Source organism: Protopterus annectens, chromosome 5.part0, assembly GCF_019279795.1.
Source record: "Protopterus annectens isolate FY-2018-M chromosome 5.part0, PAN1.0, whole genome shotgun sequence".
Lineage (NCBI taxonomy): Eukaryota > Metazoa > Chordata > Ceratodontiformes > Protopteridae > Protopterus > Protopterus annectens.
The window spans coordinates 1,823,121,691-1,823,149,190 of record NC_056735.1 but is presented as its reverse complement, the minus strand read 5'-3'; the positions used below and the strand labels follow the sequence as shown (position 1 = coordinate 1,823,149,190).

Below are 27,500 nucleotides of genomic sequence, written 5' to 3'. Positions count from 1 at the left end.
TAATGGCAGTATTTCTTTTTCTTTTGTATTCCTAACTGCATTTCTTACCTGTTATTGTCTTTCCCACTGTGGCCTGGGTCATGGCTGAAAAGTGCCCCTGGACTAGTAAAAATAAATAAAATATTAAATTATTGAGATATAAAGCATCACTGTCATTTTAAGCAACATTATTGTTTACAATGTAATTATGGAATAAAGGAATTTAAGTAAATGCTCTGTAAACCTGCAGCTTTACAGAGTTAAGGAAACAGTTCTGCCAGGTAAAATATCCCAAGAAATCCTTCAGTGGATATAAAATCACACTGAGGCAGATCATATGATGTACATGTAACCAGGAACTTAGAACAGTGGTATGGCACTGCATGGTCTGCCTTTGGCTGTGTATAGGGTAGTGCAACCATGTACAATGAAAACCTTTTGAAGAACATGCTACAGGAGTTTTGAATTTCCAAGCCCATATGTTAAGCCATGGTTACATTATGTAATTTGTGCGAGGCTGTGCATAGCTCCAACTGAAGCTAATTAACAGGTGTGTTAAGGGTGTAGAGTCTGTGGCCATTACATCTGCATAAAAATGGGGGTGGGGGTTGGGTATAGTAGTAACTGTGTCTGGTAAACACATACCTAAAGGGTGTGATGTGGCTGTAGGTATGGGCATCCCACAGCATACCATACACACTTAGTGACTAACAACTTTTGTTCATGGATGCATATGTACTGATATAGCTACCTGAGGGAGGCGACACCTGGAAAGGTTCACTATCCATGAGGAAGAAGTGCTACAGTAGGCACTCCACAAATGTGGCACAAGCCTTATGGGCAAATGTGCAACAATCATGCATTATTGGGACCAGATATGGCAAGGAGTCATGCATGCACTAAATGTTGAGGTTGGCTATAATAGGTCTCTGCAACACGTTTGACAAAGGGTTACTAATATGATACTACATGCAAAGAAAAAGGCATGGAGCATAATGATAGCCAGGTCTACATAGAGGGGACCACTAGCACTGAAGAAGCTCAATGAGACTGAAGAGGGTTAGGTCAAACTCACCTGATAGGAGAAACAACCCTTCATTCCTGGGGATGACTTGGATGTGCAAATTGGGCTCAAATGAACCACATACATGTCATGTGGGGGATCATCAGGTTAGTAATGTCCACTGCAGGGCAGTGTAGTACATTCCACTGCATTGGAAGGCAAAGACTGACCATGCCCCACCTGCATATCTGTCTTTCCAGACAATTCAGCAACTTGCAAACAAGGTGTGTGTGTATGTGTCCAAGCATGCTAAAGCTGTATTTTAATGTGTGGTACTATTCATGCCACAAAATGTCACAGTGCCATGTGTGTGTAGGCTGGTAATGGTGCCATATGTACTGCAGCTTTCACAGGTTCTACTGACAAATGATCCAGCATAACAGGATGACATATGGTTTAAATCAGTAGGGCATCTGCAGATGATGAGGATGGCAACATACAAGTGATGCAGTCTAATGGCACAGTGCCATTGTTTGCAACACTGCTGGGGGAGAAGTGTCACATACGTCTGGCATTACAGAGGACACTATAGAAGTACAGGTTGACCATGTGGCATTGGTGTGGCATGAAGGACACCTTCTATCTGAGATTCTCTTATAGGCTCCACCTATATCTCCAGCTCACAAAGCATCTGAAATGAGTACCACCTCTGAGGTGTACATATTCACCAAAGAAGATATATTCTGGTGAGGGAGATTAGCCCATCATTGTATCAGCCAGGTCATGGACAACAACACAAGGTATGCCTCATGAAGTTGAATACACCTATTCACATCATACTCACCTTCACTGGTGCCCATTGGCATACAGTCCATCTCCTCCCTGTCTTGAGTGATGACCACTTTGTAGGCAAGGATGGTAATGTGGATCAACATACAGTATGCCGCATTGGGGTCAACACTTACAATCTGGTCATTCTATCCCCACACATCCAAAACCCACATCAAGTCCCAGTAACACAAGCCAATACAGTGGAAAACTCCAATGGTCGTGTTTTGGCAGCTTGATATCACCTATGAAGAATGTGATCCCTGACTCCGCACAACCTCCCAGGCTATGTGTCTATTGTGTTCATCTCCCATGACTCTGTCCTGTTTCATAGTGTTGTAGTCTCCTGTTACTGTGTCCTCCCCACCTGTGCAAGTCATGATGATTATGTCCTATTCACCCCTAACATGTATGGGAATGGTGATGTAGATTTACTGCATCTGCTTCTGACATGGCTGTGGTACTACTACTGTATGTTCATCCTATGACTTCTTATCCTGCCTTCATTCTGCTAGTAGAAGTAGAGGGTGAGGGCCAAGATGTTCACCTGCCACTCCATTTATTTGAGTATCGTCATGCTGTGCAACTTGACACACTCAACAAAAGTCTTGCTGCAGATGACCATAGTGTATTGTAGTGTCCCTCTTGATATATATATATATATATATATATATATATATATATATATATGGGTCACCTTCAGATGCCATGACCGACAAGGTGAGAACCCGACGGACTCGGTAAGTGTGCGATAGAGTGAGGGAGTTAGTGTTAGGTGGGGTTAGGGGTGGGTTAGTGAGTTAGGGTTAGGGAGTGTCGGACCTTGGGTTAGGGTGGTAAGTGACTTAGGGTTAGTGCAGGTAGGGTGAGTGTGCAGTAGTGTCGGATCTTGGGGTTAGTGGGTAAGAAGAGTTAGGTGCAGGTAGGTAGTGTCGGACCTTAGGGTTAGGGTCATGTTGTTTACGGTAGTGTGTGTGTGTAATGGTATTATGATTGTTTTCTGCGTTGTGGTTTTTTGTTGTCGGTCTTTGTGGTGTCGGTGATTTGTGTGTGGCATCTGAAGGTGATCTATATATATATATATATATATATATATACACATATACATACATACATACACAGTGGATACAAAAAAATTACACACCCCTGTTAAAATGGCAGGTTTTTGTGATATAAAAAATGAGACCACAATAAATAATTTCAAAACTTTTCCCACCTTTAATGTGACCTATAATCTGTACAATTCAATTAAAAAACAAACAAATCTGTTAGGGGAAAAAATATAAAAAATAAAAAACTTACAATAAGCTGGTTGCATAAGTGTGCACACCCTTAAACTAATACTTTGTTGAAGTACCTTTTGATTTAATTACAGCATTCAGTCTTCTTGAGTAGGAGTTTATCAGTATGGCACATCTTGACTTGGCAATATTTGCCCACTCGTCCTTGTGAAAGCGCACCAAATCTGTCAGATTGCAAGGGCATCTCTTGTGTGCAGCCCTGTTCAGGTCACCCCACAGATTTTCTATTGGATTTAGGTCTTGTCTCTGGCTGGGCCATTCCAAAACTTTAATTTTCTTCTGGTGAAGCCATTCTTTTGCTGATATGGATGTATGCGTGGGGTCATTGCAGTGTTGAAAGGTGAAATTCCTCTTCATCTTCAGCTTTCTAGCAGATGCCGGAAGGTTTTGGGCCAAAAGTGACTGGTATTTGGAACTGTTCATAATTCCCTCCACCTTGACTAAAGCCCCAGTTCCAGCTTAAAAAAAGCAACCCCGAAGCATATTTCCACCATCATGCTTCACCATGGGGATGGTGTTCTTTTGATGAAGCAAAGTGTTGTTTTTGCGCCAAACATACCTTTTGGAATTGTGGCCGAAAGGTTCAACCTTGATCTCATCAGACCATAACATTTTTCCCACATGCTTTTGGGAGACTTGATGCATTGTTTTTCAAATTTTAGCTCCACCTGGATGTTTTTCTGTGTAAAGAAAGGCTTCCGTCTTGCAACCCTACCCCATAACCCAGACATATGGAGAATACAGGAGATTCTCGTGACATGTAGTACACAACCACTACTTGCCAGAAATTCCTGCAGCTCCTTCAGTGTTGCTGCAGGTCTTTTGGCAGCCTCCCTGACCAGTTTTCATCTTGTCTTTTCATCAATTTTGGAGGGACGTCCAGTTATTTGCAACATCACTGTTGTCCCACATTTTCTCCACTTTTTGATGACTGTCTTCACTGTGTTCCATGGTATATCCAATGCTGTGAACATTTTTTGTACCCTTCTCATGACTGATACCTTTCAACAAAGAGATCCCTTTGATGCTTTGTAAGCTCTATGTGAACCATGGTTTTTGCTGAAGCAGGCAACTGAGTAAATGTCAGGAAAATGCTACTAGGACAGCATTACTTTATTTTGGGTTAATCGGAGTCTCTTTACTTGATGGCAGGTGTATACCGAAGAAGACTGAGTACTATAATTAAATCAAAAGGTACTTCAACAAAGTATTAATTTAAGGGTGTACACACACAACAAAATATTTGTTTAAGGGTGTGTACACTTATGCAACCAGCATATTGTATGTTTTTTATTTATTATATTTTTCCCTAACAGATTTGTTTGTTTTTGAATTGAATTGTACAGGTTATAGGTCACATTAAATATGGGAAAAGTTTTGAAATTATTTATTCAGGTCTCATTTTTTTATATCACAAAAACCTGGCATTTTAACACAGGTGTGTAAACTTTTTATATCCACTGTATGTATAATATATACCTGAGCTCCCGCCCATATCCAGCATCACCTATGTCACACAACAAACAACATATTATACATGGCTGCCTCCCTGCTTTCCCCTTTGTGTCAGCATTCCACTTTAGTCTTTTCACAGCCTGCACTGAACATCTGATCCTCAACCCCACAGTGGTCCAGAACAAAATAAGCTATATTTACAAACAGTTAAGTCTCTTTATCCAAGCAAGTGGGTGTTGAAATGATTCCACAAGACATTCTTCTGATAAAGTGGTCCAGAACTAACAGTACTTACAGCATTTTCTGTCATTCGACACCCATGTAGCTAAAGTAGTTAGGAAGACCTTCTACATTGCCCACCTTATCATGAAGGGATTCTCATCTAGATCAAGGGAGGTCATAGTCTCCCTTTACTCATCACTCATCAGACCAATGATTGAGTACAATGCCCCATTCGGAATGTATCTGACCCGACACTTGCAGCAGCTGGAGAGGCCAGAAAAGTTCCTCACCAAAAGGATAAAGGGTCTCAAAAATCTGTCCTATGCTGCCCGACTGAAAGAACTCCAGCTCTATTCAGTCGCCACCGCTTGCTCAGAGGTGACCTTTGCCTAACATACAAGGCTATGTCAAACCCAGATTTGATGAATATGCTTCACCTCAAAAAATCTAGATCCATCAGAGCCACAAGGGCGGAGACTTAAACCTCGACACGGCTATTAATAGGACGTGCTGGAGGGATAGATTCATCACCCAAAGACTCCCTATGCTGTGGAACAAAATCCCGGTACATGTGAGGCAGAGCACCTCGCTGGCCTTGTTCAAGAGAAATCTTGACCAATGGATGGGAGATCGCAGATATACCCCAGGGATTACCTCAGTGTCACTGCTCGACAGAGGCACAGCAAAATAATGGGTATAGTTCCCCATACTTAAGGGGTGGCGTAAGCCACAAAACGATGGGCTAGGCTTGTAAATGCCCTCGGGCAGATAGCCTAGTATGAACCTATGAACCTATGAACCTATTACACCACAATAGATCACACAAAAAGGTAGAGGTGTTGCCATTATGTATTTTGACCATCTACTCTTATCCCCCTATCCAACCCACCCCCCTCTTTTCACCCAACTGAAGTCATCATCGCCAACTGCAAACTAAACAACCACAAAACCCTAACAATAGTTGCCATCTACATACCCCCCCTAAAGAAAACATACCCTTACTAGAACAGATCCTTCACTGGCTAGCTAACAGTATACCTAACAAAAACTATCATGCTAGGTGACTATTAATATCAATTGGCTTGCCCTCACCTCTAACACCTCTACTTCCGGAATGTACCTGTATGGCTACAGACAACTTATCTGTACACCTACTAACACCTACTCTACCCTTGACTAGATACTTGTCTCCCGTCCTAACCTCTGTCACTACCCTGAATCCCTGCCCAACTCAATTAGTGACCACACCCCTATATGTGTCCAAAGATTCTCCTCCCACCTCAGTAGACCTCATAAATTCAGGGAATGCCATAAGCTTACCAGCTTTAACCCTAATACATTCAACAACTATCTCTCCCCAATTAACTGGTCCATCCTCTACCACCTTTCTCATAAACTGCTCAGTCAATGAATCCACTGTCCCTACTCATTGAAAAAAAATCTACACCATAGCTATCCACAAGGGTGGAATCTCTGTAGAGCTCTCTAATTACCACCCTATTGCCATACTCTCTCCTCTCTCCAAAATCCTGTAGCACTGCATCTGTGATGTCCATGCACTGGCCCAGTAATCAAGGAGCATCAATCATCACCACTAACACCAGTGAGGGTTGGGCACATTCGCAGGATGACTAGCACACATACCGTAAAGTACTATTTATCTTAAGAGCACACAGAGATCACAGTCAGTCTAGGGATGAATTCTCCCTCTCTCTCCAAATCCCCAATAAGACTCCCCACTGGTACAGCTATAGGGTTCAGATCTCAGCTGAGTGTTCAAGCCAGAACCTCCAGCACTGTCTCTGTCCAACCAGTGCTTCATGTCCCTGTCCAAGTAGCTCATATACACACACACACACACACACACACACACACACACACACACACACACACACACACACACACACACACTTTGAGATTTGATTTATATACAAACACACAGACACTCCTGGGGAAGGCTGGCACAGGTTCTCTTGCTATGCTCACTTCTGCCCAGACTATATACCACTTGCCACCAACCACCCTTATCAGCTACTATAAAGTCCCTTACCAAATGGTGTCCAATTCTACTGTGCAATGTTACTATTATCCAAATGGTAAGTGTTTCTAAGACTAAGGCTGTTTAGGAGTGGCCAATACAGTGTCACCAAATGCATGCAGGTACTCTAAGAGCTTATAAATCTGTATACAAAACCAGCCACAATTAAAAGGTTTAAATATATTTAATAATAAATTATAAAAGCACAATTCAATACTTATTAACTCAGCACAGTGACAACAGAGTTCAGAATCACAGGAAATACTTTAAAACAACATTGTAGGACAGTCACATGAATATAGAAAACATCTAACTAGACTTGCTATAATCCTATCTGTCTCTAAGAGAAACTATGTTTTAAATAACCTGCTTACAGTGCAAGGTAAGAATTGCTGGTGAGAGGATGTTTACAAGTCCAGAAGAAGATACAAAATGATCTCTTTCTCTGAGATAGTTCTTAAGTTAATAATACACATTACTGCTGAATCATCTCACATTACATCATTCTTGTCATCTCTGCCTAAGTTTCCCAGGCTAGCAGGAACTTAATTTTTTTAACATATCACTGTTAAACATACTTATCTCTCAGAAACTGACAATTCTCTCTTAGAAGCTTGCCTGAAACTGAAAGTCGTAAAACAATTACCTTGGAAACCTGTAATTACCCCTGTTTCCAGACAATAGAAATAAGCCCCTAGCCTAGACATCCTGTCTCTTAGTTGAGATTAACTTTATAACACATTGTAAAACTCTTTACTTATCAACTTATTTTCTTAGAGTTTTGCAAGTTAACTCTGTATGTCCCAATTTCTACTATGAAGCTATACATTTGCATTGACATATAGTTTATACACATTCTGCTCTTTTCCAGCAGGGTGCATTGTGGTTACAATCTTGAAGCTCAGTACAGAGCATATAGTTTTCTTACATTTTTAAGGCACGTATACAAATCATATTACTATTCACAAATGACATAGAATTATTTATAAAATTCTATCTAGCAGGGCTGGTGGTGTCACATTTCTATATAAATCATATTAATATTTTCAAGTGATATATAATTATTTACAAAATTCCAGCTAGCTGGGCTGGCAGCATATCTGTTTATCACATTTCTCCCCCAGTGAGAACTCAAGCTAGCTCTTCAAGTGTCCCTTGAGAAACGTTGCTTGAGAGGGTTGAGTCTATCTGGGAATACCTTACCCCATTCCCTGTCTTGAGAGCCCATCTGTGTTGGCATTGCTGTTCCCACTGCAGTGCTACACTGACATATCATATGCTTGCAACTCTAGGATCCACCATAGCAACTTGGCATTTTTCTGGCTGGCTCAATGTAACAATGTTAGGGGATTGTGATCTGTAACTTACAGTGAATTTTCTTCCATACAGATAAGGCTGAAGTTTCTGCAATGTCCACACTATGGCTAGACATTCATTTTCTACAGCTGCATAGCATTCCTCCCTAGGTTGGAGCCTATGGCTGAGATAAGCCACTGGGTGCTCTTCTTCCTCTAAACAGCCCCCACCCCATGGTTCAAAGCATCCACCTGCACAACAAATTATTTGCTGTAATTTGGACAGGCTAACACAGGGGGGCCTTCCAAAGCTTCTTTAAGCTTCTGGAATGCCTGCTTACATTGCTGGGGTCCACATTACCTTATCTAGCCTGTTTTTCCTTGTCAGGTCTGTGAGGTGAGCAGCTATGGTACTGTAACTGGGGACAAACTTTTTGTAGTACCCTGCTGTCCCTAAAAATCCCCTCACCTGCTTTTCGGTAACAGGTGCAGGCCATGCCTGAATGGCTTCTACTTCGGCCAGTTCTGGCCTGATCTTGCCAGTCATCACTCTATGTCCTAGGTAGGAGACCTCTGCCATACCCACCTGACATTTGCTGGACTTAATGGTCAACCCTGCCCTCTGTAGTCTGCCCAGCACATCCCGGACATGCTGAAGGTGCTCTTGCCAGAAATGGCTGTAGATGACAATATCATCTAGAAAAGCAAGGGCAAAATCTCCTGCTCCTGCTAGGATATGATATTCCAGCCTCTGAAAAGTCATTGGGGCATTTTTCATCCCAAAGGTCATCTTTGTGAACTCATACAAGCCAAAAGAAGTCACAAAGGCTGACCTCTCTAGCATTGGGAGTCAAGGATACCTGCCAGTAACCCTTGGTAAGATCAATGGTGGTAAGATACTTAGTCCAACCCAGCTGCTCTAGGGCTTCATCTGTCCTAGGCATGGGGCAAACATCTGACTCTGTGACAATTTAATTTCCTGTAGTCCACAGAGATCCTGGTGCTGCCATCCTTCTTTGGTACCAGCAGCACTGGGGAGGAGGCCCAGGGGCTGCCGTACTCCTAAATTACCCCTAGTTCCAACATTTCCTGTATCTCCTCCCTCAGAGTCTGTTTCACTCTCTCAGGCACCCTATAAGGGGCCTGTCTAATAGGCCTTTGGGGTCCTGTATCCACATGGTGCTGCTTCATCATGTTAACATGCTACAGTTTGTGCCCCTGCCTTCTGCCTAGCAGTTCTACCATGTAGTTAACATCACTGACCTTCCTTACCACCTTGTAGGGTCCCTCTCAAGCTGCCTGCAGCTTATTGTGTCTGACAGCATACTCTCTAGCTTGAGCATCCCTGTCATACTAGACCTTTTTCTGCTGTTGAACTTCTGCCAGGTTCCCCTGGGCCAAGCCTATGAGTTCCCTGAGCCTTGTCCTGAGGTTTAGGACATATGCCACAATAGACTCCTTATGGGATTCACACTCACCCTCCCACTCATCTCAAATTAAGTCTAGAGGCCCCCTCACCCTATTCCCATACAGCAACGCAAAGGGTGAAAAATCTGTAGATTCTTGGGGAATCTCTGTAATTAAGCAACTGATGGGAAAAATATTTGTCCCACACCCTCTTAAATTGGTCTGTAAATGCCCATAGCATGGTCATGAGTGCAGAGTTTAACCTCTCAACAAGACCATTAGTCTGGGGATGGTAGGGGGTGGTCTTTAGGTGTTTCACCCCACAGTACTTCCACAGACAAGCCAGCAGATCTGACATAAAATTGGCACCTCTGTTAGTCAGTATTTCTTTTGGGAAACCTACCCTGCTGATAATCTCTAACAAAGCATTTGCCACCTTTTCTGCTTCAATGGAGGACAGAATTACTGCCTCAGGGTATCTTGTAGCATAATCTACTACCACTAGGATATACTTTTTCCTTGTGGAACTTGGAGTACTCAGAGACCCCACAATTCATAGCTACCCTCTGAAATGGCTCCTCAATCACAGGCAAAGGTATCAAAGGAGCTTTCACCTTGTCTCCTGGCACTGCTCACAGGTCCTGCAGTACCCTGTTACAGCTCTGGAAATTCTAGGCCAGTAGAAGTTCTGCATAATACGTTTTCTTTGTATGCTTTATGCCCATATGGCCTGTAAAGGGAATGTCATGGACTATGGCTAGAAGTGCCAGATGGTAGACTCTAGGAACTGCCAACTGCTGTATTCTCACACTCTAGCCCTCCCTCAGGAGTCCACTCTCTATACAGTAATCCTTTGTCACAGTATACAGACTCCCCCTTCCCTTGAGAATCAGGTGCCTCACTAGCTACCTCTCTCAGGCCTTGTAATGTAGTGTCTGAGTGCTGAGCCTGTCTCATCTCTCTCTTTGTAACCCCTTCCCAGCTCCGTTTCCACACTAAGTCTGGAATCCTCTGACTGCGGTGCCTCACTGTCAGCCTGGGTACTACTACTCACCTCTGTCCATGCAGTCACTCTGTACAAGGAAACAGCAGTACCCAAAAGCAGCTGTGGCTCACCTTCACTCTCACTGCTACAGGGCAGCTCCCTCTCTGAAGTAACCACCTCACCAGTCCTGGCTGCAAGTGTGCGGTCTGTCTGGGTCTCCCCTAGGCTACCAGACCCACATGCTTGTCTCCAAGCCTGACTGTGTGTAACTGCATGAACACACAGTACTGCATTATCAAAAATCATTCCCTATCAGGACATCTACAGGGATATCCACAAACACACCTGCTTGCTGGCTTCCTTTTCCACCCTCCAGTCAAGATGAACCCTGCCAAAGGTATGTGGAATGGGGTCCCTCCTAAAGCTCTGACTGGAGTAGACTGCTCAGGCAAGTAATGCTCCTCCGTAACCATTGCAGGCTTCACAATGATTATGTCAGAGGCTGTGTCTCTTAGCAATGGTCTCTTTGCCATTCACTAAGATAGGATATAACCTCTTGTGGTAGTTTGGTACCCTTGTTGTCTCAAGACAACCTACTGTTGCCATTTTGTCATTCCCACTTACTGGCTCTCCCACCTTTTGTTCCCCACCCTGCCTCCGGGGGCATCTTTATGCTACATGGCCCCACTGGTGCGTTTAAAACATTTAACCCTAGGTACTGGACGTACCTGGACTAGTGGCTTCCCCTGCTACTGTTAGATTCTGTTGGGGCAGTCTGGGCTGTCGACCGTGGGTTCCCTTAGACCTATGAGCAGCACTGGGTGTCCTTTTCCTGTGCAGTGATGCCCTGCTTGCTAGGTATAGGTCTCCCTTCTTCACCAACTCATCAACAGTAAGGCATTGTCTATCAGCTAACCAGATTCTCATGTCTTCAGACAAAGTGCTAAGGGCTTGTTCCCTCACCAAAAGGTCTGCCAGCCCTTCAAAAGTGGTGACCTGACATCCACTCACCCATCTATGAAAGTAAGTGCTTAGTTCAGCAACATATTCACACACACTTTCATCTGCCTTGTGTCGATGCTCACAAAACTTTTTCCTATAAGCTTCAGGTGTTAGCTTAAAAAAAATTCTAAAAAACAATTCTTTACAACATTATAATTAAAAAAGTCATTATCAGACAGTTTGGATAGAACATTTACAGCTTTACCATGGAGTAAGGGGGTCAGGAACCATACCTAGAGCCCTTGGTCAGCATTATAATATTTACATACTCTCTCAAACATATGATTGAAATTATCAAAATTATCCCCCTCTGTAAACTGTGGAAGAAATGTACTGACCTTTGTTGCTTCTGGGGTTTGGTTACTCCCTTCTCCATTACCTCCATGACTCTGGCGAAGAGTCATCATCTCCTTTTCATGTTACCTCTGCCTCTCCTTCTCCTCAGCTTCCAGGCATAGCAGTTTCTCATACTCCTCAGCCTGCAGACATTGCAGTTTCTCATTTTCCTCAGTGTCTAGATGCCTCAGTCTCTCTGCTGCTTCTATTTCCAAAAGCTTGGCCTCCAACTGAAGTCTCTTTAGCTCCAGATGGATTTTTTAAGTCCTCTGTAGAAAGGTTGAGCTGTCCATTCTTTGAGTGTTGTACATCTCCATGGCCAGTCTGATCATCTTCCTGGTTGCTATTCTCTGATGCAGCTGTGACTAAAGCTGCAGTCATGTCTGCTTTAGTCAGGTTTCCATGCACCACTCCTTTAGCATAGCACATCTCAGCCAACTGGCTCCTTGTCATCTTGCCATACTCCTCTGCTGACATGCCTCCCTGCTCTCCCTGACTAATTAAGCTAACAAACGTGTTAGCCAACAATTGTGATATGAACTCTGAATGTTCACTGTGTGGCTGATTTAGAGTACAAAAACATCTTCAGTGATCACTGTACACAAGCTACAGGAAGTCAATGTCCAGACTATTACAAGCCACTTAATATGTCATGGGCTATCTCATCGCTATCAACCAATTTGTATTTGATGTGGCTCTCCCACCACTGCCAAACAATTAATATGTGATGCCCGTGCACTGGCCCAGTAGTCAAGGAGCTGCGATCCTCACCACTAACACCAGTGAGGGACATGCACATTGGGAGGGTGACTAGTACGCACACAGTAAAGTACAATTTCCCTTAAGAGCACACAGAGATCACTGTCAGTCTGGGGCTGGTTTCTCCTTCTCTCTCCAGATCTCCAATAAGACTCCCCACTGGCACAGCTATAGGGTTCAGATCTCAACACCCTCTCTGTCCAACCAGTGCTTCATGCCCCTGCCCAAGTAGCTGACACACTCACACACACACACACACACACACACACACACACACACACACACACACACACACACACACACACACACACACACACACACACTTTGAGATTTAATTCATATACAAACACACAGACACTCCTGGGGAAGGCTGGCACAGGTTCTCGTGCTATGCCCCCTTCTGCCCAGACTATAGAGTAGTACCGCTTGCCACCAACCACCTTTATCAGCTACTATAAAGGCCCTTACCAAAGGGTGTCCAATTCTACTGTGCAATGTTACTATTATCCAAATAGTAAGTGTGTCCAAGGCTATGGCTATTTAGGAGTGGCCTATACAGTGTCACAAAATGCATGCAGGTACTCTAAAAGCTTATATATCTTTACACAAAACCAGCCACAATGAAAAGGTTTAAAAATATGTAATAATTAATAATAAAGGCACAAGACAATACTCATTAACTCAACACAGTGACAATAAAGTTCAGAATCACAGGAAATACTTTAAAACAACATTGTAGGACAGTGTCACATGAATACAGAAAACATCTAATTAATCTTACTATATTCTTATCTATCTCTAAGAAGAAACTATGTTCTAAATAACTTGCTTACAGAGCAATGTAAGAAGTACTGGTGAGAGGATGTTTACAGGTCCAGAAAAAATTATAAAATGCTCTCTCTGAGATAGTTGGTAAGTTAATAATACACATTACTGCTGAATCATCTCAGATTATGTCATTCTTGTCACCTATGCCTAAGTTTCCCATGGTAGCAGGAAGTTACATTTTTATTATGTCTCTTTTAAAAATACTTCTCTCTCGGAAGCTGACAATTCTCTGTTAGAAGCTTGCCTAAAACTGAAAGTTGTAAAATAATTACTTTGGAAACCTGTAATTGCCTCTGTTTCCAGACAATAGAAAGAAGTCCCTAGCCTAGACATCCTGTCTCTTAATTGAGATAAACTAACTTTATGACACATCATAAAACTCTATACTTATCAACTTATTTTCATAGAGTTTTGCAAGTTAACTCTACTATGAAACCATACATTTGCATTGACATATAGTTTATACACATTTCTGCTCTTTTCCAGCAGAGTGCACTGTGGTTAGAGTCTTGAAGCTTAGTACAGAACATATATTTTTCTTACATTTTTAAGGAAAGTATGCAAATCATATTACTATTCACAAATGACATATAATTATTTACAAAGTTTTATCTAGCTGGGCTGGCAGTGTCACATTTCTGTATAAATAATATTAATATTTCAAGTGACATATAATTACCTCTTAACCACAGCAATTTATTGAAATAGGGGAGTGCTGTTTAAATGTTCTTTTTTCAATGCATTTTTGTTGGTGAAACATCAGAGAAGACACTTAAAAAGGAACTACTATGAAACAGTAGTTTACAGATCAGCACAGAAATAGAATATCTTCCAGTAAATGTTAAAGATTATCATGATGTTATACAACCAATGGTCATGTCAGTATGTCTCAGACAGTCCACTGATGAAATGCTGAATGCAATGTTAGGTGCCATGTTTTACAGCTCTAGTAATGTGGAACTTGTCTACATTGTTAGGAAGCTTTTTTCCTACAATCACTTTTTGCATCATTTTTCTTTACTAGACTTCAGAGGCAGCAGCAGTAGCAATCATTACGGTCAGCCAACTTCTCGATGCAAATGACACATCTTTCGATGATAACGGTTCAACCTATGATGCTGTAGTGAAGTAAGGTTACTAAAGTTATAAAAATGGTAATCTCACTGTACAAAACTGTTTGTTATTCTGTGTATTATTCTCCATGTTTGCTCTTGGGTCCTTCCAAGACAGGGCATTTGACTTTATAAAGTGCTGGTCAGAGCAGAAGAGGAAATAAATTGTATGTCATGATAGGAATCATATGTGATTTAGCAGACGGAATGCACACAAATTCTAACATAAAAAGGTGAGTGTATGATAATATTTACTGCCTGATGTACTTGATAATCCTAACAAGCCAGGCAGAGTAAGACATGTCATTGTAAGTTATTTGCAGAGTTGTTGTGAGGCTGTTCGGCTTCACTTCTCAGTTAGTGCAGTGACCCTGATAATGTCTGATGGAGTATGCTGTTATTCCATACAATGTTATCTGAATTGAAGGTTGGTGTGATATATTGCTGTATGACTAGATGATTGCTGATTTTTAGGTATAGCAATCAGTCACAATGTAACAACCGTTTAGTGTCACTAATACTTGTATTCGACTACTTGTTCAGCTGTATGTGATGTTATTTTATTTAGACAAAGAAAACTACCATGAATACATTATACTTATTTATTCTTTCATATGGGATATTTTGCAATAGTAAGCATCAAAATTTAATTAAATTAAATTTCAGTGAAACAAGAAGTTAAAACAATATGCAAAAGTAACAAAGTCAGTAACTATAAAACCAGTAAGATAGAAGAACAAGGAGACTGAAACAAGTCATCATATCAAATCCAGCCTGTGACAGATTTAGTCCAGCAGGAATAAGCAGTCTGTTTGCAAAATAAATAATAATTTTGAATTACAAACATAAGAAGTAGTTACCTTGTCAAAGATGCATGCAGTTCACAAAGGACAAGGCCATCAATCCACCTCACGCGCGTGCGCACACACACACAAACACACACACACACACACACACACACACACACACACACACACACACACACACACACCCACAGATCAATAAATATGAAAAGCAAAATCATAACAGTGATCAACAGTACTGAAGAACTGCTACACAATATGTTACAGCAATCTGACAGAAACACCTAAATGACAGGCTAAGAAATCACCTGGGTGACAAAACCGGACTAATATTCTTTCCCATCCCTTGGATTCAATAAACTCTGTGCAGGAATAGTGCTATTCCTGTACAGAGTGTTTTGTGTCCATGTAACATTAGCATTAACAGCAGCGCGCCTTGCATATTCATGAAGGCGTGCTGCAGTTAAAGCTAAACGGACACGAACAATGAACGAGTGCAGGGGGCGTGTTTAAGTAGTGCATGGACATTGACCACACACCCTTGCACTCAGAAAGAGCTACACAGCACTTTTAAACGTATTTCAGTGTTCACGGACACTGAAATGAAATTAAAATGAATATTTCAGAGTCCGCGGACACTGAAATAGCTAGTTGAGCAAGAAACAATGCAGGGGGTGTGTGACAGGTTCTGTCACACACACTCTGCATTGTTAAAGTGCCGTACAACACTTTGCAAGTGCTGTCAATGTCTATGGACACCGACAGATAATAATATAGCTATGTCAGTTTCCGCAGACACTGAAATAGTAGATCAGTAAGGAAATGCAGAGGGTGTGTGACAGAATCTGTCATACACCTCTGCATTTTAAAAGTGCCATACAGCCATAGCCGTTAACTGTACAGGTCTCTGCATAGTGCCCAGATGCCTGCATCACATACTTTTCATCCTCCCAGAGCAATAAAGCAGAACAAAGCCATAAATAATGGGGGGACAAAGCCACAAAAATAGGGACACTTATTAAATATTGCCCTGGCAAACCTGAAAGCTGACAGAATAAAAGGTTTGCAGTAGCATGGACGTCCTGCAGGGTATGAAGACTGAGAAAGAAATGTCTGCTGACCCATATAGCTGTCAGCTGTCTGCTGCTATCCCATTCAGCCACCCAATTCCCTTGCTTGCTTGCATCCATACCACACATACAACTTTCATAACATACTACCCCATTCAGTAATTGATAGGAAAGGTGACTTACCTTGTTGCTGGGTCAGTATTGAGGACGGTGCTGGAGGGCTGCTATGTCAGATGCATGTAGTACACTCTCTATACATGGTAAAGCACAGGTAGTGTCATGTTTGGCATCCCTTTTACTGTATGTGTGAGTCAGAGAGAGGTATCAGTCCCTGGGTCCCTACAGTGTCAGTGTGTGCCATGCGTTGCCTCTTTGCCAAGGCCTGGGCATACTGGGTATGCCTCCTTCTGCCTACAGGGGCAGGCTCAGGAAGTTCCTCCTTCGAGTCCATCTGTGCCTGTGCTGGCCTTGGCAATGATGGGGGGCTGTGTGACCCTGCCCCGTGCTGTTCCTGCTGCAGCTGTTTCCACAGGATCATATTGTGTGGCATGGCACATACTATGAACATTTGTGTTCATGTAGCTGGAGAGTACTGCAAGGCTCCACCGGATACGTCAAGGCAGCAGAACCATGACTTGAGCAACCAAACACATGTTCTACAATGATCCTGGTTTGTGCGTGTGCCTCATTATGGTGTTCTTGTTTGGGTGTGTGTGCATTTCTGATGGGTGTCATCAGCCATGGCTCCAGTGCATAGCCAGCATCCCCCACTAGATGGCCATAAGGGATGTTCCCCCTGTCAACCCCCTGATACAGCTGTGAGCAATGCCAGATGTGGGAGTCATGGCAGCTTCCAGGACTGCCAGCATACACATTCATGATAATGCCCTGGGCATCGCACATGACCTGACAGTTGATGGAGGGAAAGCCCTTGCGGTTTATTTAGACCCTACCCCGCTCACTGGGTGGTGTTTTGAGGTGGATGTGCATGTAGTCTATAGCACCAACTACCTCAGGGTATTCTGCTATACAGTGGAAGAGACGTATCCTTGTGGTCAATGCCTCACGGGTGTTGGGGAAATATATGTGCTCATTGGTATCCACTGGGATGGGTTCCCCTCTGTTGGTTTTGTGTGTGAGGCAAGGATGGCACAGCTGGATGATTTGCTGTAGAATGTCCCTGTCCACCCTATAACACTCCACTATCTCCAGCTCATGTAGGCCCTAGTAATTTACCCTGGGTCTGTACGCTCTTCTCCTCTGCCTCACTGTGGGTTGGTTGTCAGCATTCTCTTCCTCACCACCCTCAGTCTCTGGCACATATTGATGGAGTAAAGCAGCAGCAGCTTCTAACATTTTTAGTTAGTTTTGCCAGTTAAAAATCCCCCATCGTTATACACCGGTGGTGTAGAGTTTGTGGGGAAAAAACAGTCTGAAAGGTGTTTGCATAGTTTATAGTACTGTGCTGGGCTGCTGCATGTGTAATTGGTTAATTCTGATACATTCCACCTGCCAGCTATGCTAGTTCTCCTTGATTGCCTTCCTACTGCTGTTTCCCATTCCCAGTTCCTCTCTATTTAAGGCCCGAGGTGCAGCATGCATACCCAGTGCTGAAATGTAATCAGTGCTGCCATTTCCTCTATGTTTTTTTTTTATGTTTAAAACCCATTTAGGCTATGTACACAGTGCTCAGGCACATCTGACACACCCCCTTCCTTAGCTGTGCTTAGCTAAGGGCAAACACGGGAGCAGGCATGACACACCCCCTTATGAAGTCATTCAGCTCTTAGACTTGCACTGTTGTATTGCTGCTCCTACATGGTTAGGTACAATCTGAGGCTCCCTATTACACTGTCGCAAACGCAGGTTGTCATATACTTCTTTGTCGAACTGAGAAGCTCGAAAAGGCAAAATAGTGAAGCAGCTTTTCAGCAAATTCTTTCCCTGGGAAAGAATTTGTTTGGCCGCTTTCGCTACTTTGCCTTTTCGATACTGTAGTGCGATCTTGGAGTTGGTATATTTAAGTAGGGGGTGTGGGGGGCACAGCCCCCCACATCGGGGGGTGTGGGGGTGAAGCCCCCCACATTAAGTAATGTTTTACAGTTTTTTTTTTCCGGAACAACGAATCGCTGTTCTGATGTTTAGATATTGTAAGCTTTCGCTTACATGGGGTCGATTATGTGTTGTTCGCTCTTCTGAGTGTGTGATATAATATAGACCCCAAGCTGACACTTTGAAGAAATATGTGACTCATTATAACTCGCCTCATTTGCATACCCCAGTGTGTAGGTTGTTAGTTACTGCACTAAAATGGAACCTTTCCCCTTGACAACTAGTGCTCCCTGGTATTGTTTATATTCTGTATGCCATTGACTAGAATGGCAAAATGCAGATTTAATTTAAAATTGAGTTTTCCCATTTTTTTTTTTTTTTTATTTTCGGCCTGATCCCATTTGTATGCTGTTGCCCTATGCTTAGACGGCTGCGATCAGCCCAAAAAAAAAGTTTAATTTTCCTAATAATTAATCACTTTTTAATGCCAATGGCCTTATATTTGGCCATTGGCATGTCTAGTGTACATCTTCTTCTTCTTTCAGCTTTTCCCAGTTAGGGGTCACTACAGCCGATCACCTGTCCACTCATGACTGGTAGTGGAGTTTTACAGTGCCAAGTTGCCAGCCCAATTCCCAATCTTCCACAGAAGGCACACACACACACACACACACACACACACACACACACACACACACACACACACACACACACACACACACACCTAGGGTCAATTTAGGGTGTCCAGTCCATCTACAGCATGTCTTTGGGATGTGGGAGGAAACCGGACCACCCGGAGGAAATCCACGCAACCACAGGGAGGACATGCAGACTCCACACAGAAGGCACCCCAGCTGAGGATCGAACCAGAGAACCCCTTGCTGTAAGGTGACAACGCTAACCACTGCACCACTGAGGACGCCCAACATGCTTTTTCATGAGCTGTCATGCCTCCATTTTAGCAGTTGCAGAAATGTACTCAGTTATTTTCCGAATACTTTTCTGCACTGACACTGTTCTAGCACGGAGACCTGGCAGCTTGGTGAATTGCTAAATCACCTCATTTGCATGGTTTTCATCAGAAAATGAGGTGATTTGCATGTTTGCCAGGTTTTCCATGCTGGAACAGTATAGGGCCGCTCGTGTACATGAAAACAGCACTATCCTGAATTGCTTGGCAGCCATTTTCCATGCAGGAGCTCCTACACTGTTCCTGCATAGAAAAAATGGCTTCCTGAATCCCGGGGAGTATTTTGTAAAAGTTTTATATAAATGGTTGAAAGAATGGTTCAATTATGAAAAGTTATGAAGTGGGATATTAAAATTTATATGAAATAGAGATGAAAAGAATGAAAAAAATAGAGACCTGCCACAATAAGTAATACAGATTAATAGTTTTTATGAGAATAATACAGAGGCGAAGGGAGAGATAGATGAAGGACATTATGGAATAAAGTACATATGGTATAAAAAAGAAGGTATGCCAGGAATTATTATTTATGCTTTGGGAAATTGTGAATAATATTATAAGTAAAATGGAAGGTAGTAAGGCATTTGATACAGTAGGGTGTGATGTTTGAAAGAAGTTAGGGAAAAGTATGGAAGAGGTAATATAATTAGTAGAGTTTTTATGTCAGCAAATCAAAATAGAAAGAGTAAGATTGTTAGAGAAAGAGTGACTGAGTAAAGAAATATGCATGAATTGTTGTATAAGACATGGATGTCCCATGATTGTTACACTGTTTACATTAGTAATGAATGTGATAGTGAGTGAAGTAGCTTATAAAATGAAAACTGCTAGATATGTGATGCGAAAGGATGTGGTGAGTCCGACATATGTAGATAATATAGAAGTGGTTGCTAAGAATAAAATATTGATGAAGGAAGTGTCGGTTTGTTTGAATGGATGTTTAAAGGAAATGGGAAATGACTTTGAATACAGATGAAAGTAAGGGTTTGGCCGATGTGAAAATTGGAGGGGTAGTTTTCAATTAATTAATTATCTTTGTTAGAGATAGAATTTTTGGGAAAATTATTTAATTATGAAACTATGGTAAGGTTTGATAAAAGAAATGAAGGATATATGTCTTATGTGGAGGACTTATAGATTAGTATTCAAGAAAATGGTTTATCTGGTGAATTCTGTTTTGATGGAGAAAATAGCATATATGTTGAATGTTTATATGATACTACAAAACAAATGTAGAACTACTATAAAAACAAAAAACAGGCAAGGCTAGAAGGTACAAAAAATAATTTAATGTGACAGTAAGCGCTTTCGTGGGCTCACATACACCCACTTCTTCAGAGTGTTCAACAAAACTAGTACATCACATTTAAATAGTTAACAAAATAAGCACATGATGGTCAGATGTTTAAAAAGGTTCAATGAGACTAAGCAAACAATAAAACAACATATAAGAAATAATATATAATAAAAATACAGCTTATAAAATATTTAAATACAGGTATAGTATAAAATCTGAAATTACCAAGAACTGTATGTCCCTAAACTACATTACTTTATACAAAATGCATATTCCAAAGGTAAAAATAACATTCTAAAGATAAAAATACTATCTCATCAAATTTCTTAGTTTTAGAATGCAAGCTATTGAGTATGTATCATTTAACCCTGGGTATTTGAAGGCATCTAGTCTGAGCTGCCAATATAATTCTCGCCATAAAGAAAATGATCCTCCCCTAATTTGAGAACAGATCTGGTCAATAATCCTAAATGAGGATGAATGACCAGGGTTATTAAATATGTGCTTAGCTAAGGCATTCTCAGCTTTCCTGTTCCTAATAGCATATTGATGTTCATATATGCGTTCCTTAAGTTTCCTATCCGTCTTACCTATATAGAAACCTAAGCAGGAATTGCACTTAGCTAAGTACACGCACCCCTTAGAATAGCAGTTATACCTCCCCTTGCAAACAATATTTGTATTATTAACTTGGCACAAGGAACCAGTATCTATGAATCTGCAAATATTGCAGGCTTCACATTTAAACATACCCTTAGTGATCGGGGTTTGTATCATGTTGTTACCTAAGAGGTACTTCAAATTGCTGCCCCTCCTAAATACAATATTGGGAGTGAGTGGCAACCTTTTCTACACATTCTCGTCCGCAATAATAAAATTCCAATTTCTCTCCAAAATGTTCTTAATATAAAACACATCACTAGTAAAAGTGGTGATGAATGAGAGAGAATAGTCAAGGCTATGGTTAACTTGGTCAGTCCTATCCTCCATAAACGCACCCAAAGAGGGGCTACTACTGTAATTGTTCAAATATAAGACCTCATCTGTTTCACAGCCATTCAAAATAGCTCTAAAGTGTCCAGCGCTCCTTTTAAAGGTAACCACATGGATCAATTTGTCTAAAAAATAATCTGGGTAACCTCAGCCATTCTTGTTTGATGTGGGGGTGAGGTCCCCCACATTTGGGGGGTGTGCAGTGTGAAGCCCCCCACTTTGTTATGTTTAGATTAGTGTGTAGTTGGTGGTAGGGCTAGCGATTTCTTTCCCAGGGGAAAAAATTTGCTCATTCGCGGTTTTGCTATTTTCAGCTTTCGACTTTTCTGGTTCGAGGAAAAGCCATTCGATACTACAGCTTTTTGATAAGGTAATATGGACCCAAATTAGCAATCTGTTCTATGCAGTCCAAAGTCAAAGTATTACAGAATAAAGAAAAAACTTCTTGTGTGTCTGAATTTTTATTTATTAAAAACATTATTAATGTGATGTTGAGATTTTTTTCCGGTTTTGGATTTAACTCACTTAGTTCACTTACAATATTTAGACATACATATTTTTGAAATTTAACAGTAAAAAGCTGCATTCATATTTCTGGAACTTGTTTAATCAAAATTATGCTTATTTTTATCCTTTCTTTTCTTTTTTGACACAGACTGACACAGTCCTTAGAAGTCTTTTCTTTGCATAATTCTACCAATGATACTCAAGTGGTACAGCCAAACCTAGCAGTCCAATCTCTTTCAATAAATCAAGGAAGAAATCATGGTATCCTGTTCACTAGTCTCAGAGGTATGTTTTAAATAGTTCTGATTTTACCAACGTGTAGTATCTTTTAACATTTATGTGACTACATTTTCTGTTAAACAAGACCATTATTCAATGGTTATGTATTGATGCTTTTTTGTGCAAGAAGACTTTGATTACCTGGCATGAGTTTTATTTTGTAATTTTCTGTAAAGCAGTCTTCAACAAATACATATAATGTAGTTAAAGGAGCCTGCTCCTTTCATACCTCCCAAAAACATGGTAGCATTGTAAGAAAAGCTGCTGTCTTTCATAACCATTATGCAAAGGCTTTAACTCTTGCTCTGTCTGCACATCTCTTCTGTAGTCAGTGTTAACATATTACTGACTGAGCATTACAAAGACTTCATTTTGTATTCTTCCCATACTTTAAATGTTTCTTCATTTCTCAGAATATACAAACTGAAATGCAGATCAGCATTCACCATAGATCACTGCATCCGTGTCTGCATAGTATTTGCACATGGTGAAAAGTGAAAATGTAACATTTTACTTTCAGCAGAGGCTACACTTTTACTCTTACAATGCACATTTACATATGGACACACATAACATTGTTTTCTAATATATTTAGCAGTTAACAGTTGATTTGAATATATATAATTTTGCAAGTGTGTGGTGGTTGGGCAGAGGCTATACAAAACATAAACATTATGATGGCACATTACATCCTTAATTTATGCCAGATGTGGTGTCTAGCTCATTGGAAATATGGTGTCTGACTCTTCTGTTACTTACTGAGATTTGAAGAACATATTCAGAGTCAGAGTATCACACAAGAATGTGACAGAGAGAGGCTCATAGCCAGCTCAATTATTTTTTTTTGGGGGGGGGGTAGTGTAGGTTTAAGCACTGCAGGTGCTAAACCCTAATGGAGGCAATGTAATATAGAAACTTTCAATGGTCAAAATTATATGCTGTGCTTGGCCGCCTCACTGCATGCATGTATACAAGATCAATTATGTACTTTGCCATAGTGATACTACATAAAGGCTTAATCAGAAGAACTAGTGACAAGGTATAACAAAAATACCATCTCCCAGTATTCATGGCATTGTTGATGGCCGTTTGTTTTTTTTTTTCTGCCCTCTACAATGATTAGTAAGGTGTATTGTAACAGGAACCAAATTAGCAAAAGTGCTGGAGGTAGGTTTCTGGTAAAGAGCACTTGATTATCAAGGACAAAAAATAAACAGATATTAAAAAAAGTTTAGGAGCTTGTGTAATTTATTTATTTAATTATTTCTCTATCTTCTGCTGACTGGGTTCATGCCACTAGACTAATAGCCTCTTTTGATGTGAGACCTGAGGTGGTATTTCTACTTTTATGGGAAATTTGACCAGAGCATCAGGGCTACTGTTTTCAGTAGGTGCCATGGAATCTTTTATATCATACTGGGCTACCAACAACTCACTGATGGGACTTCAGTTTAACATCTCATCTGAAGGATGAACCCCCCCCACCCCCCACTCCACACACACACAAAACAAACATACACAAACATAAGGGCTCTACTATCAAAATAATCATGGGTACATTTCAATCCTTTAAAGTACTAGGCCCTCTTTACTTGCAGGCCATGTTAAGCCTAGCTAATTTCCCTTTTGGTACTTGAATTAACCCATCCAATTTAGTGTTAGATTGACCTTACCCATCCCAGGGTTGATAATTATATGTTACCCCTAGCTAGAATAAATTAAAATCATACCATAGATAATTGGATCAGACCCATGCATGGGATAAAGCATTTAGAAGCTGCCTCTGTTAGTTAGTAGTACAAGGTGCAGTCCTGTGATAACGTTTCTATTACCCTTCCATAGATACCAGTTGCACTTGAGTATGGATGGGGTGAGCTTTGTTTTACATGGATGGGGAGTTTGTTCCTAAGAAGTGGTTTCCTCTGCAAGATATACCTGTTCCTCAAAACTGTTCTGTTGATGTTGTAGAAGAGGTTTAGATCCTTGGACTGAGTATTTCTGATTTGACATGCTGATGTGCAGTAGGTCCATCAGTACTGGGTTGGAGGATGCCTTGTATGCCACACACCATTCACCTCTTAGCAGGCTGTAGGATGAGGAGTATATAGACAGGGCTTTAGGGCTATCCATGAAGAACATATTACTTAGGCCTTGCATCCTTTTAGTAAGGTATCTTTGTTGATGTTCTAGTTGATGCATGTGTCTAGATAGATACATGCCAAAGTGGGCATTATACTCAGTTACTGACGTAATGAGGACTAAGTAAAGGGGAACAATGACATATCTAGATATAGTGGCAATCGCTTTTGTTTATTAGCTGCACCTGTCTTGACATTACTAAATATGAAATGAAGTATCTTTGTCTTCACTTCAGCATTTTTTCTAAATTTATACTACAGCTAGAAAAGGACCAGTCTTATCTTCCTATTTCCTGAACAAATACATCCAACCATTATTAGTACTAACCTAATGCAATTCCATATTTTAGGGTACTAGGCAAAACACAGAAATACTGATTATGTTTTTTACTAAATCATAGAATTTTAACTTTCTACATTTAGACTCAGTGCAACATTGCCTTCAGTACAAAATATTTTCATGTATTTTACTTAGTTATTAATTAGTCCAGTAAGTAATGAAGTATTAATTTCTAGAATATTAATTAATAAAATAAAAACAAGAAACTCCATATCATTGTAATATTGCTAACAGATCCAGAACATGATTTAATCCTGATTACAGCAAACTGCTAAATCTATTAATTGTAATAGCTTTCATGTTTGGCATCTCCATAATTTGTAAGGATGAAGACCAAGCCATTTCCCAGAGGATGCAGCATCAATTAGGAAACCAAGAACTGTAGCAGCCTGCTGGGGAGGGTGGGACCGAGTAGTCATCACTAGTTTACCCATCCTGAAAGGTGGGAGGTATCTTGATCTACTCCAGTGCTGACACCCAGCAGTCACAGTGTTTAGCAAGTGAAGTGCAATATCCAAGACATTTATGCTTGTGAAGCACAATGTGTCACATCCAAGGCTTGGGCATGCACCAAGCAAACATGCATTGTAGACATTTTGTTTGCATGAGCTGCCAAATGTGGATAACAGGAATAATGGCATAAAGTAGAAAACCTTATCCAGTGCCTGGAGTTAAGTAATATGGAAACTGGTTGTCAGCAGACAACAGACAGATAAATGGCAAGACAGTTTCCAGTTTTCGCAGATTTCTAATTTGAGCTTTCCCCTCTGTGCTCAGCAATGTAACATTTATTTATTTGGCTGTTTTTAATTTTTATTTACTCATGGTTTTTACTAGGGTAGGATCAAAACTAAATAATTTCAGGTGAAGCCCAGGTAGTACACAGATGACAAACAGTAATGCTTCTTAATACAACAGGCATAAGAGATACAGCATGTGTAAGTATTTGAAGTACCTATAAATACATTTAAGCAACAACAAACTTGGTTTGAGTTAGAAATGTAACAACATATCTCATCTAATAAAGTGAGTAAGTGTGGCACTTTAAGAGACTTTTACTGCTTATGTTTACAAATACTGTTCTGACCATTGTTGTAGGAAAAGTACATTTTTTGAAGTAAAAGTAACACTGCAGTACCTATATATATATATATATATATATATATATATATATATATATATACACACAGTCTGATGAAAAGCAAGTGTTTTTGTGAAAGTTATATAAAATAAAAAGTAGTCAAGCATTTTGTCACAAACAAATTAATATACTGTCAAGACACACATTTTCCAAAGGTTAAAAAATGCAGTATAATAATCAGATAATAATGTCACTGTGGATAGTTACTGCAAATTGGAAAGGAACATGCTAAAATAGTGTTTTGAGGCATGTGAAAAAAAAAAGAGATTGAATGTAAAGAAACAAAAACTCTAAGATATTGCCAAGATTGGCTGAAATATTGCAAAGGCAGCACTTTATGTATTTATTGGTTTGCTGGCACCAGCATAAGTGAAGTGATCAATAGACATTCATGACCTTGACTAGTGTCACATAAACGATACATAAAAATAATGCAACATAGTTAAAATTGTTTGGAAGGGGGAGCAGTCTAACAGGAAATTCTTACTCTGCCCAAATCTAATTAGGGATATAATACTAAAGATCTTGGAACTTTTGGTTTATCTACAGGTATTAATTAATTATCCAAACTGGAATAATATTACTGATGATTTTGGGAATCATACAATTAATTCAGTTTGGGAACTGCATTTATCAACCTGAATAGATGAAATTGATTTAAATTTATCAAATTAAATTCATTACATAATTTATTATCTCTTTTAAGAAAATACTGTTTTTTATTGGAAAATTAATGTTTCTTTTGCACCAGCACAGCTTCCATTAAATTTAAAATGAGGTATAAAGTATACTTTACGTATATAATTAGATAAATTGTTGTTTTATACCTATTCTTCCAATAGTTTGATTACTTTAATATAACTGAGCATTTTAATTAACTATGATAAAAAATACATTTAGAACTGTTATTTCCTATTTTCTGTGTTCTGGCCAAGTTAGGGGTCAGCTTTATACAGGTAAAAATGCCTTATCGAAGATGTTAAAATTAAATACAAACTCTAATATTCCATCAGCTTGCAAGATTATTTCTGATTGGAATAACAATTTATCCTGTACACTGTCAAGGGAAGAATACTTAAAGGTGTGTAGATCTTATATTTTTAATATTCATTCCTTTAAGAGTGGTATGATTCAACAATTTGTTATGAGTTTATTTATTCCCTGTCAAAATGGTTTGCAGGGACTTGGGAAGTTACTTTAGCATAGGTTCATAGATGAGTGTGTAATAGGTTAATGGCCCTGGAGCCTTTACAAGCCTAGCCCATAGACGTGCCCTGGCATCATACTGCCCAACATTAGTTCCCAGTGCCTCTACCAAGTAAAGCCACTGGTGTGATCCCCGGGGTGAACTTTCTATTTC

General features: G+C 40.4%; 1 protein-coding gene across 1 annotated transcript in view; it reads left to right on the top strand.

Annotated features, from left to right (window-relative positions):
• The window catches only part of ADGRG7 (adhesion G protein-coupled receptor G7), a 974,993-nt gene that overhangs the window by 386,077 nt on the left and 561,416 nt on the right, over positions 1–27,500 (top strand). The window contains exons 6-7 of the mRNA XM_044071646.1: positions 14,463–14,566; positions 22,391–22,527. Of these exons, the coding sequence (XP_043927581.1) occupies positions 14,463–14,566; positions 22,391–22,527 (241 nt within the window). The remainder of the gene's footprint in view (positions 1–14,462; positions 14,567–22,390; positions 22,528–27,500) is intronic.